The 17747-nt window shown below is 46.8% G+C and overlaps 1 protein-coding gene across 3 annotated transcripts in view; it reads left to right on the top strand.

The window, feature by feature from the left end:
* Positions 1–17747, top strand: part of SHB (SH2 domain containing adaptor protein B) — a 121459-nt gene that overhangs the window by 61335 nt on the left and 42377 nt on the right. For all 3 annotated transcript variants that reach the window (XM_067553341.1, XM_067553343.1, XM_067553342.1), the window contains exon 3: positions 11952–12167. In XM_067553341.1, coding sequence (XP_067409442.1) covers positions 11952–12167 — 216 coding nt within the window. The remainder of the gene's footprint in view (positions 1–11951; positions 12168–17747) is intronic.

The raw sequence follows: 17747 nt of genomic DNA, 5'->3' as shown, positions 1-17747 counted from the left end.
GTGTTTTTCATCCTCCGGGATGAAAACATTGATTCGCCAGATGTTTCCTTCTAAACACTTATTCACATTTGTATGTTGTCACGGACTGTGCAGCTTGTTAATGGTGTTTACAGGAAAGATACACTTGAAAATATTCTTGAGCAGCGGCCATCTCTTGTCTACCTAAGTATCTTCCTCTGTAAATGTTGTGTAGCATCATGGCACAACATTACAGTTCATCTCACAACCTAGCTATGTTAAATTTGAGATGGGATTTTTGTCAGAGTTACCGGGGCCACCAGAGTACTATGTCCACCACGTGTTGTATAGATGGTTAAAATGGTTGCTTCCTTGTGACTAAAGGCAGATTGGAATTTTCTCCTAAGTAATTCCTGTAGCGAAAAACAATACAGCCGCCTTGCTGGATTGGAATAAAATGAGCATCACTCATACATTCAGCTGTTTCTTGCCCTGATTCCTTGAGTTTTATGTGTATAGACATGGGTACACAGACGGTTATGTTGACTCGCTCTTCACAAAATTGCCAAATCTCAAGCATAGGCGAGAAAAATTGTGACTGGCACCAGTGTGCTCAAATCCTGGTTTCAGGCAGGGGAAAGGCTCCAGGAATGTAAATCTTGGCTGTCCTTGTCCACGCCAGTGCAGCTATATCAGTGGCTGGCTGCTGAGTGTGGACAAACTCGCAGGGTAGACGAGGCCTGAGTCCACAGGAGCAAAGCACGTCTCTTCCTGGGCCTGATCCAGCTCCCACTGACTTTCAGTGACTACAATGAGAATTGTATTGATCCCTTGTCTCTAAGTGAGCTGCCCTCAATTATCTGAGCAACCCCCTTCCTGAAAACCCCTGTTACCTGAACTAGGATCGTGTTCCTAGCTAGTGTTAGGAGATTTGCTCCTGTCTCTGGTAGGTGGGGCTCAGATGGCTGAGACAGACCAACGTAAAAATCGAGGCAGAGGCTGCATGGCACTTTGTCACCGTATGTTGCTTTAACGGAACAACATTTTGTCCAGTGTCTGCTGTCTGTTTAGACTCTTCTTCTGGGGTTTATTACTTTTTAAAATGTGAATGCATGTTTCAAAAGCTGCACTGTCACAATGTTTGCATCAATTGCACTCTTCTTCATGTACTGCCCGTTCCCCAACAGCTGTTCTCAAGAGGGCTGCAGAACTCCTTGTTCAGGCCCACGATTTTGACATGGGGTTTTATTGACATGAATGGATCCAGATGACCAGCGGGGCTGGAAAACAAGTTCATATCTTTTGCGGTTTATTATTGGTCATTCATTGTTTATTGCTTTGGAAATTTGCTAACAGCAATATCTCTCTAACTTTTAGATGATAAAGTTGTCTTGCTTTGTCTTTAATGCCAAGAATCCTGCAGCTAGAGATATTTAAATGTGCATGTTTAACTGGTGAGAACAAGCTTAAGTGAGGTCAGTGTTACATTGGTATTCAGTCTTGGATGGTTAAGGGTTTATATACCATGCAACAGATGGAGGCAGATTTCCCTCTTCCTACTCATAAATACCTCAGTGGCAAAGAAGCTTGATCAGTTCTCCACGGAGGAAATTCTGCTAAGGATAGAGCTTTTGTAAGTGGTCTTCAGTTCTCCAGAGGACCATCTTCCTTCCTCTTAATTCTTCAGATAGAGCTGCAGTCTAGAGTGGTGTACTCTGAGCTCAGAGCTGGGAGACAGGACTTCCTGAATCTAATCCCTGCTTTCTGTGGGACTGGTAGAGCAGAGCGCTTTAAGCAAGTGTGTGGTTAAGCAGGTGAATGCTTCCATTGTGGTCCCCTCATGGAGTCCATTCAGATGCTTAAAGTGAAGCACATTTATACACTGGGTCAAGGTCTCAACTCTTGCTTAAGAGGTGCTGGTAGCAGCCTTCACTCAAAAGAAACATAAAATCGTTGCAAAATATTCTCAGCAAGTAGTGCAATAAACCGAGTGTGGTTAGTTTAAAGTAACTGCTTCACTACGGCCCCCTCACCAAATGATGGGACCATGAGCCTGTCGCTTGGGTCTGGTACGTGGTAGCTCATTGGCGTTCATGGGGATAACTAATATTTATAAAACAGTGTTAGGTTGATCCTGGTGACGGAATTCTTTATATGCATTTTGCATACTCATCGAGAGCTTCTCTTTCCCATGTTGATTAGCAGCAGCAGTGCCGTACATAGCTGTAAGTCAGGCCTTGTGTAGGAAATTATTTCAGAGATTAGCTGTTTAGAAACTTGTACTTTGTAGCAGTTTCATTGCCAGTGTTTTCTGCCCTGTCTGATCTAGTTGAACAAAAGCTCGCTAACCAAGGTTGTGGGGAAAGCAGCTGAAGAATTGCAATAGAAGAACAGGTAGTTTTTGGGCCTTTAAACTATGCAGGAATGCCTGGCAGGAAATGGATGGGTCTATTTGTCTTACTTCCAGCTGATCTATTTGGGTCAGTACACTTCGGAATCTGACACAAGTGTTGAGTCAGAGCCGATTTGTCATGTCACAGCTGATTAGTCTGCTGGTTAATGTGTCTGTATTTCATTACCCTGTATCTCTAATTCTCAGTGGTGCATGCAAAAGTGACCATGTGCGGTCTGATTGCGAAAGCAATGTCTTATGCCTGCATTTCCATCATGGATATTGGGGAGGCTCAGAATAGAAAATGGCCCTCTGGCAGACTGTCCCCCCTCCCTTTTCCCCCACGGCAATCTTGGCCTTGAGGATCATTTTGGCTCTTAGTTCAAGGGCATTCTTTAGCTTGAACTCGAGCCCACCTGTGGTTTGGGGATGTTTTAAGCATGTTTTAATTCAGCATGTTGCACTTCCCAACATTTGGTATTTGAAGCTACATGCTCAGCTGTCTTTCCTCCCCTCGGCGTGCGTGTCCTGCCCTCTATTATTATTCATATGGGAGATGCACGTGCACGGAAGGCAGCATAAAGTCCAGTGGGATCTGCAGCACCCATACCACACCCCTCGGAAAGACTGCCCCCTTCGCTTGCTATTGGATGCCTCCCTACAACGGTCTTGTAACACAGCTTTCGGCTGAAGTGTCTTGTCTATTTTTCTTGTAATGATAGCCGCAAAACAAATGCATGGAAAGAAAGGTGGAACAGTTTTACCCTGCAAACCGTAACCGCTTTGATGGAGCAATTAGCCTCTCTCTTAAATAAACATTTAGTGTAAGGTAATGTGTGTCGAAGCTTTCATTGAGGTGTGCTCGGCTGATCAGCTAGCATCCTGCAGCAATGGCCAACCTGGTAATAGGTTCCAGGGAAAGCATTTGCTTGAGGAGAGGGAAGGCTCCGAAACCAGTCATTTGTAGCCCTCCGTAGGTGGTACGGCCGAGTGTCTGCTTAAGACACCAGGTGTTCCTGCCCTCACTCTTGCAGGGCTGGTGAGCCTGCTGGGCAGTGGAAGTAATTGAGGGGGAGAGGAAGGGTTTCCCCCCTCTGGGCTCTTGCCTCTTTTCACCCCAAATGGAAAAGAGCTACGAAGAGCCTTTAGCTAGCTGGCTAGCTAACTTTAGCTGGGTAGGAAGCTGGCTAGATCATCAGGCTCAACGGGTAGTGAACAACGATTTGATGTCTAGTTGGCAGCCAGTCACAAGCGGAGTGCCCCAGGGGTCAGTGCTGGGGCCGGTTTTGTTCAACATCTTCATTAATGATCTGGAGGATGCGGTAGATTGCACCCTCAGCAAGTTTGCAGATGACACTAAGCTGTGGGGAGTGGTAGATATGCTGGAGGGCAGGGATAGGATACAGAGCGACCTAGACAAATTGGAGGACTGGGCCAAAAGAAATCTGATGAGGTTCAACAAGGACAAGTGCAGAGTCCTGCACTTAGGAAGGAAGAATCCCATGCACAGCTACAGACTGGGGACTGACTGGCTAGGCAGCAGTTCTGCAGAAAAGGACCTTGGGTTACAGTGGATGAGAAGCTGGATATGAGTCAGCAGTGTGCCCTGGTTGCCAAGAAGGCTAATAGCATATTGGGCTGCATTAGTCCAAGTATTGCTAGCAGATCGAGGGAAGTGATTTATTCCCCTCTATTCAGCACTGGTGCGGCAACATTTGGAGTACTGCGTCCCGTTTTGGGCCCCCCAGTACAGGAAGGATGTGGACAAATTGGAGAGAGTCCAGCGGAGGGCAATGAAAATGATTAGGGGGCTGGGGCACATGACTTATGAGGAGTGACTGGGGGAAATGGGCTTCTTTAGTCTGCAGAAGAGAAGAATGAGGGGGGATTTGATAGCAGCCTTTAACTACCTGAAAGGGGGTTCCAGGGAGGATGGAGCTAGGCTGTTTTCAATGGTGGCAGATGACAGAACTAGAAGCAATGGTCTCAAGTTGCAGTGGGGGAGGTCTAGGTTGGATATTAGGAAAAACTTTTTCCCTAAGAGGGTGGTGAAGCACTGGAATGGGTTACCTAGGGAGGTGGTGGAATCTCCATCCTTAAAGGTTTTTAAGGCCTGGCTTGACAAAGCCCTGGCTGGGATGATTTAGTCGGGGCTAGTCCTGCTTTGAGCAGGGGGTGGGACTAGCTGACCTCCTGCGGTCCCTTCCAACCCTCATCTTCTAGGGTTCTAACCCGCACAGCACCAGCCGGCTCGCTCGTGTCCAGCACTGGCAGAAAGGACTGTGAGCACAGGGTTTTGCCTGACAGCACCCCTGGGGAGGGCAGGGACCGGAGGAAAGAGGATGGCCTGTGGGATAGCTCTCTTGGTACCTGAGTGTCCCCGTTTGAGCTGGAGAATGTTTATAACAGGCCAAGGGGCTAAGAGATACCTGCCTTTTCATCAGTCAATATTAGGCTTTGCTGCTGCCCATCACCATAGCATTTAAGCCCGTTCCCTGTAAAATCAGGAGCAGCAGCAAAGTCCCTCGTGACTGCCTGCAGTCTCTGCTGTGCAGTAGAACTCTCTGGGGGGGGGGGTCGGGTTTGTTTGTGGGTGTGTTTCTTTGCATTGTATTTGATTGTGTTCAGCTTTTGGGGGTGACTTGATTTTTTGAAGGCTTGGTTGGCTGGATTTTGGGGCAAGAGAGCCGATGTCACTCCAGGCTTTTCTTAGCCTTTTTGACGAGGAAAGTTCTGTAACTTTTCCTAAAGGCAGACTCCGGCTGCCCCATCGTCTCTGGAAGCTTGTTCTGTTCTGGGATCTGCTTGTCTTTGTGCCCCCTCCTCCCGCCCCATTGGGTATGTGTGCATTACTTCCTCTCGGGGGAGGTATCTTCCCTCTGAAGCACAAATCACAGTTCTGGTTCTGCCAGACTGACTGTAGGATCAGTTTCACTTTTGGCCCTTCAGGGGTACGTCAGAGAACCCATCACGGTGATGTGTCAAAATGCAGCCAAGGTGTTTTGACCAATGGGAGTAACATTGAAGCACCCATACAATAGGCCACTGTGGCATAGGTGCTGTGAGCATCAGGACATGAACATATGTTGTGCAGGGAGACAGTGCTTTAATCTAAATATGGCACGATATGCATCCTAGCCAGACAGTTCACCGTCCTGACAGGCCTGTTCTTTGATATAGCCACGGTCCAGATGTGATCTTTTTAAGGCATCAAGATGCATTAAAGAGCCGGCAGGATGTTTATTATGCAGTACCACTCAGTGCAGATGCTGGTACTTGGAGAATAGCACCAGCAGATAGCTGTTCTTCCTCTGCCAGTTAAATGGTGGTAAGAAGCATTTCTTCAAGTGCTTGCCCATGTCCATTCCATGTCAGCTGTGCGTGCGCCACATGCACCGGTGCTGGAGATTTTCCCCGATGTCATGTCCGTAGGGCCAGCTCTAGCACCTTCTGCAGTGGCCTGTGTATGTGACCGGTATAAAGGGGGCTGCTGGTTCTTCCCGCTCTCTCGGTTCCTTCAGACCGCCAGGGATGGTTCTGGAACATCCTTGCCTCGACACACGTTCTACCGGTGGTTACATCTGTCGATTTTAGAGTACAGAATGGGTTAGGTGGCCAAATGTGTCGACTCCTTGCCCTGGGAGTCTAAGCAGGAGTTGATGGGTGTTTTGGAGGAGGGTGAATCAGTTGCCTGAGCTTCCCTCCAGGGCAGCCTCTGACTCGGCCGACTCAGCAGCCAGAACAATGGCATCAGCTGTCTCTCGTGGCTACAGTCATCCGGCCTCTCTGCGGAGATCCAACAGTCCAGCCAGGCCCTCCCCTTCAATGGTGCGGCACTGTTCTCTGACCAAACAGACACCAGGCTGGACAGCCTAAAGGATTCCAGGGCCACGCTCCACTCCGTAGGCCTGTACACTCCATCTGCTTCCAGGAAGCATCGCAGGCGCTAGCAACCGCAGCAGTTCGTGGGCCAGGCCAGCAGCGAGCCGTACGAGAAGAAGAGGCTATCAACGCCGTCAAGGTCAGCCCCCTTCTGGCGCTTCCCAGTCAGGCTCAAACTGCTACCCCCCAGGTGGCAGGCAGACCTTTTGAGGGTAAGCTTGGGGGCAGCCTAGCAGATTTAACCCAGGATCCAACCCTCCCCTTCTTCTCAAACTGTCTTTCCCCCTACCTCCCTGCATGGGTGGCTATAATGTTGGAAGACTGAGTGCTAAGCACCATTGCAGTGGGGTGTACACCCTTCACTTTGTTTCAATCCCTCCTCCCGCTTCCCCTCCCATCACGGTTCATCTTCAGGGACCCTTCCCACGAGCAATTTCTCATCAAGCTCTTCTACGGGTAGGGGCTGTAGAGGAAGTTCCCCCTACAACTGAGAGGGAAAGGGTTTTACTCCCGTTACTTTCTAATCCCAAAGGTGGCCTACGGCCCATCTTGGATCTGTCGCCTCAACAAATATCTCAAGAAGCTGAGGTTCCGTATGGTCTCCCTGGCCTCCATCATCCCCTCCTTGGATCCTGGAGACTGGTATGCCACCCTTGACCTAAAGGACACTCATTTCCATATTTTCATTTTCCATGGCCACAGCCAGCTCTTACGGTCCGTGATGGGAGATAACCACTACCAATTCATGGCCCTCCCATTTGGCCTGTCAGCAGAACCAAGAATGTTTACAAATGTATGACAGTAGTCATGGCCTACCCCAGATGTCGAGGAATACAAATTTACCCGTAACTCGACAACTGGCTCATCAAGGGTCACCTGGAAACTCAGGTCTGGCACAGGATCATGGTACCGCGGGCTGCCTGCCAAGGGCCTGTTGATAAACAACCAGAAATCTACATTGGTACTGGTGCAAAGAATAGAGTTCATGGGGCAGTCCTCAGCTCTACCCGGGCCAGAGTGTTTCTACCACAAGCCAGACTTCAAACCATGTCAGAGCTGATCACCCAGGTCACAGTTCCACCATAGCGAGAGTTTTGCCTCAGACTGCTGGGTCACATGGCAGCATGTACCTCCGTGGTACACTACGCAAGACTGTACCTCAGACCCCTTTAGATGTGGCTAGCATTGGTTTACTCCCCGGCAAGACACAGCCTGGACATGATCTTTATGATCTCGCCTCGACTACTCACTCATTGGTATGGTGGACAAACCTGCCCACGTAGCAAGAGAGGTTCCCCTTGCGGCCCCCCGCCCGACGCTTTCCTTGGTATCGGATGTCTCGGACTTAGGGTGGGGAGCCCACCTCAGCTCCCTCAGGATCCGAAGCCTCTGATCCGCAGAGCAGCTGACATGACATACATGTCAGAGGGCTCAGGGCAGTCCGTCTTGCCTGTGAAGCGTTCCTTTCAACCTGCTAGCAACAAAACTGACAGTACATTTCTTCCTTGGAAACGTCAATTCCCTGTACTGCTGTTTGAATTTTATTAGCTTAATAAGCATAATTCTAAAAAAAAAAAAAAATGCACTTCAGCATTGAGATCAAAGAATAAAATTAATAAATGAGAAAATCAGGGCATTAAAATTTGGTCTTCAAAGAAAGTAGAAAATGGTCTTTATAAAACTTTAGCAGCTTTTTGTTCAATGCATTCTTGGTTGCTCTTGCTTCTGCTTGAATGAAAAGACCCGTGGCCTTGTAATCCTCAAAGTCAGACTTCAAGAAAGTGGAATTAACACACTTTCAGATTCCTTGGTCATTCCAAGAATTATTTTAGCGCTTAGGGCTGTAGTGATTACAGCTTTCAGGAAAAGCCATAAACAATGCCTGAGCCCGAATCTTCTGTCTCCTGCAAATAGCTAATGCTTAAGTATTCCAGTCCAGGCTGCACTGTCAGCATACATCACACTAACGCTGCTTGTGCTGCAGCTTCTTATTTCCGTGCCTGCTGCTGAAGGGGAAAGTGTGTGATTTCACTTTCAGACAAATGACATTCCTTTGTAAATATTCGTTTGACGGGTTAATTAAAGATTGAAATTCAAACAAATTAAAGGGATCTTAATATTTCTCCTCTTGCCTGAGTGTCTTGCTTCACATGGAAAACCTTTCTACTTCAGGGGTCAAAAACGTGTCAGATTAATGCTCATGTTCTCTGACTAGAAGGCATGAAATAGCAACCTACCACCTCTTGTATTAAAGGTCATTTTTCTATGAATTTGTTGCTGCTTCGCAAAAATAACTTGTGACTTAAAACACAAGCACCGACTCCTGCATTTTATGGATTCCTTTGGAGTTAGTGATGTCTGCAGCGCAAAGGCGGGTGCTGATCAGTGTTCGCTCGGACTCTTGGTTTTAGAAAGATTGTCCTTTGTATTCTTTGAACACAAAACACATTTCTTGACGTGGCACTAGCGTTAGTAAACTGCAAGTGACACTAAATGTGGCTGTGATTTAAAGGAGATGAGACGCTTGTGGTTCTGACCCAGCAAGGGGAAGGTATTAATAGCGGATAGCTGGTGCAGCCTATGTGATCTTTGATAGGGAGAGTTTTAATGTTGAATTCTGCCTTTGAGCAAAATTCTTTTCCAAAGATACACTTTCAATATAGGAACTGAAGAGTCTCTGCATTTTACTATGTGAAAGCACTAATGGTGTGGAACAACACTTTTCTCGTACACTTGAGATGTTGTAGAAGGGCTATTTGGTTAACTGTTTTCTAGGTTTCATTACTATTACAAAAACGGGAATGTAGTCTGAAATCCATGACTGTGAATTATCTGGAACTTTATAGTTTAGATACATCACTGGGTTTCAGTATGATTTTCTTCACATATATTTGCATCTTTAATGTATAAGTTAACATTGGCGATGCTTCTGGCCCAGCAGTGAAGTTGTTTCTTCAATAGGTAGCTCGGATTATTTTGAAGTATTGTTTTTTAACAATAAACTCTTAATCAGTTTTGTTTTTATATGGAGGAAAATTGGATTATGCAGTTGGGTGGTGGTGTTTGCAGGTCTTTGTTTGCTGATCTATTAAAAATCATTGCTGTAGCGAATCCAAAATTATAACTAGGCTTTGAAGGATTAGATTTTTATTGGTAAATGTTGATAAACATCAATTTCACCGTACACACAGAAATAGATGAGAAAATATTTTCCATGAATAACAATCAACATTTACAGATAGGCAAAGTAAGAAAAACGCTGCTTGAGAATTTGAGAGTTTGATGTAAGGATATTTATGCTGTATATTTTGATGTGATGTTCACAACTTGTGTTTAACGGTTATAAAGCTTTAATTTTTTGAATCTCAACATCTCCTAGCATTAAATTGTCTGACCGCCCCATGTCATTTCCTGCAACTGAGAAAAATGCATAGAAATAAACATCAATATTATCTGTAAAAAAAATTATAAAAGTAGAATTCTGCGAAGCCTGATTGTGATCAGTTTGGGTTCATGATTGTGTTTTACACGTCCATAGATTCCAAGGCCAGGATTGTGATTATTTAGTCTGACCTCCTGCACAGGACAGACCAGAAACCTGCCCCCAAATAATTCCTGGAGCAGATCTGTTAGAAAAACATCCCATCTGGATTTTAAAATTGTCAGTGATGTAGAATCCACCACCACCTTTGGTAAATTGTTCTGGCGGATAATTACTGTCAAGGTCTCTTGGAGAGACCAGGTTAACCTTTTCCAAATGAGTAACTTTACAGGGCTCATCTCTTGTTGCAGTGTTTTCTAGTCGTGAATTCTGCTTCGGGTGTGCTGGTCTGTACAAAGCACTTGAGATCTGTTTGTGCTAGTAGGAAACTGCATGTGAGACTTGGATGATTATGGTCACCCCAGCTGCACAGGAGTTTGACTTTACCTTTTCTGGCTATGCCTGGTCCAACAGCGAGAGAGGCGCACAGCCACGGTTAAGCTCATCTTTTCAAGATGTGAATCTTGGGCAGGGCGGAGGAGACTGATCCGAGTCTCAATCCAGGACACTCTGCTGTCCGTGCAGTACTCCTATCTTTAGATAAGACCCTTTGCAAGCTGGAAGCAACGTGTCTTGGTCCTGGGACATTTTAAAGGAAATGTACAATAAAACACACATGGGTCAGACTACTCCCCCTGCATGCCGTCTTTGTGTTCAGGCAGAAAAGGCTTTATGCGAGAGATTAGGTTTTTCATTCCCAAAAGCTGTTCCCTAACGTGCCCTTTCTTTTCACTCCAGGGGTGCTGACTTGTTCTCCACACACCACAGCAAAAGTCAGATGTAAAGACTGTTGTCTGTTTTAAATTTGGAAGGGCTGTGCAGCCCCGGGAGCTCCCAAAGCCCGTTCTGTGAATCCTAGGATGGCGCTGGTGTGCTGAAACTTTGTAAGAAGGCTTTACGGGGGGGGCTGTAAGACACGTCCTGTAATTGACAGTACTGTTTGCCCTAGTCAAACTTCTTTTGAGGGTTTTTTACCCTTCTAAAATGATCTCCCGGAAGGACTTCAGGGGAGACTTTCTCAGGCAGAAATGGGTATCACGTGTCCAACTCTCATTGACTTTCCGGAGTAGGGTGCCAAATTCCCTTTGAACAACTGCTGCATGGGGTTGATCTTTTGTTCCAATACAAAGAAAACAGTGTAGCCATCCTGGTCCACCCTAGATTTCATCTCTTGAGTATCATGGTGGCCCTGATGGAAAATGGCAGCCATCAACTTTGGTCTGGGACTGTTCTGCAGAGGTATAGGCAGGGACAGGCTTTGTGTATTTGAGTTACTTCAAGTGACGTTTTCTAGCTTAAAGAAATAACATTGTAATGCTGCTGCTTAGGATTAATGGATGTACCTTGCAGATTGTAACTTGGCAGTGTGGCCCTGTGGATCGAAACTGTTCTGGGTTCTGACCCTGGCTCTGCCGCTGAGTAACCTGGGGCAAGTCACTTCCCTTTCATGTGCCTCCATTTCCACCGCTGTAAAATGTAGTTGTTAATACTTGACCTCCTTTGTAGAGTGCTTGGAGAGCTACTGAGGGAAAGTGCTATGCAGGAGCGAGCCGTTCTAACACTAGGGGTCTGATTCACCGCTCTGGAGATACATATACCCTGCTGAAACTGGAACAGTGCGGTAGAGAACTAAGCCCATTGTTTATGTCCGCATGACTATTTTTCTGTGCAGTGTTGGCACGTTTAACAGACACATCGGCATCCATCCAACATAGTCTCCTAAATGCCTCTCTTGACATCATTCCGTCGTCTTGAAGACCTTCGTCTTTTGCGTGGCTGCTTATGGATGCTGCCATGTATCAAAATGACGTTGGGAATAATGGTGAACTAAAATGTGCTGATCCAGCCAGACTTATCTGAAGTACTGCTCATCAGAATGTTGCATGATTCCTGTCATCTAATCGGCATTTATCTCTCTTCCAGTATATTTATCATTATCCATCTGGGCAGTAGGAGAAATATGTGGTGGCTATCTTTTGTTCATGGCAAATATTGATGACCAAGATCTGAGTCTGTTTCATGTCAATTACCTAATGTAGAGTGAAATGCATTTGGAAGCCTGTAAACAGCTTCCTGCCTGTAGTAACGTTTTCACCCATATGTAATGCTATAGAATTGTTCAATAGATAGGTATAATCAGTGGTCATCTTAACGCCATTATTTTCTCTTTGCCTACAGAATTTCAAAGGCAAGAGAGCGTGAAGTCCCAGCAGAAAGGCATTCAGCTCTATGACACCCCCTATGAACCAGAAGGCAATGGTGTGGAGTCAGACACTGACAGCTTGGTGAACCAGCGCTTGCGAGAAAGCAAGCTACCACAGGACGATGACAGGCCTGCAGACGAGTACGACCAGCCCTGGGAGTGGAACAAAGTCACAATCCCAGCCTTGGCAGGTAGGAATCCTGGGCCTGCATGTGCAACGCTCGTGCTCTGGGTTAGAGAGGGCCCTGTACCCTGAATTTTGTCCATTGTTGGAGGGCTTTTTAAAGAAAAAGTTAGGTCATTTTGAGATTTTTTCCCCCCCCTCGTCCATGGGTAAAAAAAAGAAACAATAGCCTTCCAGTGTAGAGCTTGCAAAGCAACTCCCTGATGCCTCCCGTTTCTAATGTACTAATCGTCTCAGATACTCGATGTGAATAACGTATTGCACGTACTGCAGCACTATCAGACTGCTGAGAAGTATTGTTCCTTAAGATATGCTTTGGATAGCTCCACAAAGCTTCCTCTACTTAGATGTGCCTGGCAAGAGAAAAAAAACCACTCACACGTTCTCTAACACATTGTATGCAAACAACTTTTCAGAAGTTGTTACGGTGAATAAACGTGTTGATGTGCATCTGAGTAACCCGCGTAGCTTGGTCTTAAATTCCCCCCCTTTAATTATTAAATTAGCCCACCTCAAAACTCACTGCTCACTAAAATGTTGTATCCAGATGATCTCTTCTCTACTTCCATCTCCAGTGCACCACGCTTCGATGGATCTAGGTGACGGTACACCTAGATCCAGTGACGGTACTCTGCTGCAGACAGGCAAACAGTGCCTCTGTCTCACTGCTGTCCTGATTTAATGCAGTGATGCTTTAATCCTGTATGCCGAGGTCTCTGTGCCTCCTATTACCTCTGTAGAGTCTCCATATCCAAAAGAAAACATGGTCAAGGATTATGAGTTGAGGAGCAACTAACGGTTGAAGATCTGACTCATTGAAGGAAGCTCTGACTCTGTTCTGGAGTAATGGGAGTTTCCAGCACCTGTTTTTAGTAACGTAATAACGGCTATAGCATTGCTCATTCTCGAGAATAACATATAGCCACAAAAATCGTATGTTTTCTGTTGAGATCAAATGGAGGCAGTGGAGCTGACAAAGTGATTTTTCATGGCTGTACATACTGTGGTGCGGGAATCACCAGGTGACCGTTACGTAGTCGTGCAGGCAGGGTGCAGTCTTTGAATAAATGCAGCGTTGTTCATTTGTGAGGCTGTTTCTTTTTGGGGGCAGCTGTTGCAAACCTGAAGAATTTTTGCCCTTTGCCTTAATCCCTCTAATTAGTGTCCATTCGTGAGGCAGAGCGCCTCCCTGGTGCTAGGGCTGAGATTCCTGAGAAGACGGGCTTGCCTGCTCCCTGTTTGACCACCTCTCTTTGAGAACAGCTGTGAAAATAAAACAAGTTACTCTTAAAAGAATCCTTTTCCCCCAATGGGGAGCAGCCTTGCGAAGCACTGACCTTTGCTCAGCACGAAGGCAGCAATAGCCTAGCGTAGGGTAGGAGTTGAAGTATGCAGTGAGAAAAGGATCGTTCTGCTATTTGACAAAGCGAACAGCAGTATGTGGAGCGGGGGGAAGGTGATGTTGAGCTAAATTTTTTTAATACTTGCTCTAATAAACGTACGAAAAGAGAGACCACTTCTCGCAGCTCTTACATACGGAATAAAATACTTCAACAAATGTGATTTTTCAAAGCAAAGGAGATGCCAGGAGCAATTTCTCCCTCTCTCTGTGACCGTGTACTCTTCAACGGGGAGGGCAATCATTCGAAACTACTGTAGCTCACACAATCCTTGCATCAGCCATTTGGAAAGACTGATTAACAGTTCAAGACCTCGTACGTCCACATACATATCCGTCCTCCTTCCCTGCCCAGAGGGGAATTTACTCACTTAGCCTTGTTCCCAAAGACCTGCTCCCAAAGGCTTTCTGTCTTTCTAAAATGGAACTTACAATGCACCCCGGGACCATAAATAAGAGAAATGGTGCTTCACACTACGGGGCATTTGAAATATTGACACCTGGCATATCTGTTTATCGGTGGAGGTGTCCCCTAGGGCCAGGGACCTTGAATCTTTCCCTAGGATTCAGTGCATAACCACCGTGTAGCTTTTGGTCAGCCCTCAGGGTTGGGGGAGAGCTCTTGATTACTTTGTTCTTTTAAGGACATTACGAAGTAGGCAGCGAAAGAAGGCGCGAGGCAGTGCACTCACTGAGCTAACACAGGAGTTTATTTACTTCACTGGCAAAGGACTATAACCTTGTGATTTCCCAACCCAGTATTGTCCAGCCTGTCAAAGGCACTGCTTGCCTCCGCTGGGGCTTAAAGCCAGGACAAAGTCCAAAGTTCAGTGAAGTGCTTTTGGTTGGCCCCTTGATACGTACATGGAAAGAGCCTAGGGGTTGCTCTGGAGACTACACGGCGGGTCAGTTTTTGGAAGCGTGCTTATGTGAATGGTGTATTCACAGCGCAGGTTGCGATAGGCATTGCAATGGCAGGACTGTAGGAGTGATGGCGGCTCTGCCAAATCAGAGACCGCTATTGAATAGCATACGCTGTTTCAGCTATTCAGAGTTTCGTTTTTGTCTATGTCATGTATGATAGTCACTCCGTGACTGCGCTGAGACGTGCTTTAGGAAGAAAGAGTTCCGAGCCAGTCTTACACTGTGAGCTGAAAAACGTATAAACGAGTAGGAAAATGATGACTTGCTCTCTGGCTTCTGTTAATACTTCAACATACAAGTAAATGGGCGTTCAGTCTCTCTCTTGTGTGAAACTGATGCATGCGCATGAATGGAAACTTACATGATCACACACTGGTGTTACTAGGGTGCAAGCATCTCCATTTTCATTTCATGTCTGAATAACGCAAGAATGACCAAGTGAAACCTCCTTCATCTTCCCAAAACACAATTACCTCTGCGCTGGGACCAACAATCCAGAGTAAGGGAAAACTTTGGGAATGTTTTTGAAGTACCTGGCTGCAGGAGTTCATCAAGGAATCTCCTTGTTAACCAGTTGCGTCACTAGAGTAATGCTGTACTAAGGCGCCGAAATAAAAATTCTGCTCTCTGTAAGGGAATCTTTGCTATCTATGAACTGCTTAGTAAGAATACATTGACAACGCTTTCCAAATTACAGGCAATGTTCTACCACCGCTCCTGGGGTTAATGCTTCCAAGCAGGTGTAGCTCCATTAGCTTCAATTGCACCGCAAGTGGCGATAGGTGCTTTCAGGATGTAAACATGTAATTGGCATTCCCTACGGGCTGTGCTATATATCGCTCTTTGTGAAGCTCTTCAGTGGTATGACGACTCACTCCTTTTCTTTGGGCGTGTCGGACGTTTGGCGGCTGGGTGGGAAGGTGTTGGGGTTGTGAATGGGCTGTACAAACTCTCCAGTAAGCTAGACCAGGAGTGTAATTCACTGACTGGCTATGTGAGTGCAGTCACTTGGTTAAATTCCCAGGATGCCATAAAAGATTAGGAGCATTTGGCTTCTGGTGAGTACCAGCAACAGAGAGCAGATCCCGGGAGTCTGGTTTCACAGAGCTGCAGCCTGCGAAATGACATAGCATCTCAAAGGGAACAGAAGGGTATTGTGGGTTTAATCAGCCTTACAGGCCGCCTTAGCTGCAATCAGCAGGGGTCTTGCACTTCAGCCATGTCAGCATCTGTTCCTACCAGACTGTAAAACTCACACTGAAGTTCTGCGGTAACAAATGGCACACTCAGCCCAGACTGCGTTACCGAGTGGTTCTGACACGTGCTTACCGTTCACATGGCAGAACCAGCCACGGCCTGGCACGCAGTTAGTGGTGTGAGAGCCACCCTTCGCTCTGCAGGAGGAGGAAGACATAGGAAAGGGCTGGATGAATTTTCAAAAGCAACTGACAATCCCCAGGATGGAGGCACTTGGTGGAGGTGGCCGGGGGGAGGAAGAGACTTTCCGTGGCTTACTAGCCGTTCAGCCTCCTGTTATTTCAGTACCTTTTCCTAAAAAGAACATTTCCATCCCTCCGACAAGTGCAACAGGATGTCGGAAGGTGCGTCAGCGCTGACCGAATTCTTGGCAGATTCGAAGAAGAATGTTGCTGTTACGAAATAGATTTCTAACAAGGTCATTCTAGGTCTTAGCTCCTGATCTAACCTCCCGCTTGTCTCACAACTAATGTGTAGGGAGGCACTTCGCACGCACTGACTTATGTTCTAGCACAGTGCCGCTTGGCTGGATGGGCCTGTCGGTGTTAGGTGAGGCGAGCAGACACCGCTCTTCTACCTCTGCCTTCTTTCTATATTTTGTTGTTTTTTCTATTTGAGATGTTTTCTTCCAAGCCTAGGGCATGGTTGTAATGTACACCCCTCGGCTGTAGTGTACAGCCTCAGAAATGTGTGGGTCCTTCCATCTCTGTCTTAATCACACCCACGCAAATGCAAAGATGGCTTTAAAAAACCAGCTGCTCATACGCTGTGTGTGTTCCTGTGTCGCCGGGGGTGGGGAGAGGACGGACTGCTGTTCACCCTCGTTCGCCATGCGGCGTCAGCATGGCTAGTGGAGAGGGTTGTGTTGTGCTAATACTAGATTTGTCAGGACAATTCTGATTTGCAGGCTGTATCGCAGGGGTGAGGTAAGAGGCATAAACAGCTCCTGATTTTTACAGGCCAGATTGTGTGTCACAGGGCAGGCAAGCAGGGTTGGCAGTTTAATTTGTCAATAGACTAAATTTGCTCAAAGTCATTAAGGGCAAATAAATAAGTAACCAGTGAGTTGCTTGCTTGCTTGTTTGTAATGGCTTCTTTATTGCACTTAGAGTGTCCTGGGCTCGGGCAAGCTTTTTATTTAGGGCCTGATCCAAAGCCCTTGGAACTCTCCAGGCGTCTTTCCATGGAATTCAGTGGCTTGTGGATTAGGCCCCCCCCATTTCACTGAACTCTACTTCCTGTTGTTTATTTTCTGTGTTGTATTCACACCTAGGAGCCCCGGTAATGGACCATTTCAGCCAGGTGCTACCCAAACACCGGACGAAAAGGTGGTCCCTGCCTCACAGTCTCTTTCTAAAATAAAATATGGATTAAAACACTGAACACAACCAACAGGTTTATGTAGATTCTACCAGCTGGTTGGTATTGACAGCGCCTGCGTCAGCAGGTGGCTGGATTAGGCTGGACCTCGGTACTAGTCTCGCTTCGCTAATGTTTGAAGCGGGTTATCGTTGGTGCTAGGAGAGCCCAAGGGTTGTTTTCACTTGATCTGATAAAACACTTGCAGCGTTTGGTGCCAGGCTTCAGGGACCCGGCTGGGACCTGGACTATCTGCCCTGCGTTATTGAATGGCAGGTCGGTCGGTCGGTTGGTTTTATCGCACGGTAGGAGAGACGGCCGCCTTTCCGCAGCAGGCGGGGTAGGTGCTGCTTTACTCACGAAGACGTTAAACATTAACTGGAAAAAAAGGACCAGCGAGTGGGTGAGTTGTGCTGACACTGTACAGGCTCATTGTGCTGCTGTTCCTCTGGTGCAGATTGGGAGCTTTAAGTTACTGAAGTACTTGAGGCTGCCCCTCAGTTGGCAGGAGTGGGACCCATATTGCCCCGCCGAGCTCATGCATCAGTTCACCCCACGTGGCCAGCACTCAAGGGGCTTGATCCGCTCCTGCTGCTGCAAAAGGCTAGGGGCGTTCACCCCACAGACCCCACCCCCGGGGCTCTGGCT

This window comes from Emydura macquarii, unplaced genomic scaffold (genome assembly GCF_026122565.2).
Source record: "Emydura macquarii macquarii isolate MOO-44397 ecotype Brisbane River unplaced genomic scaffold, CSIRO-AGI_Emac_v2 contig_1451, whole genome shotgun sequence".
In the NCBI taxonomy this organism is placed as follows: domain Eukaryota; kingdom Metazoa; phylum Chordata; order Testudines; family Chelidae; genus Emydura; species Emydura macquarii.
Note: the sequence above shows the minus strand (reverse complement) of the source record. Positions and strands in the feature narration are given on the sequence as shown.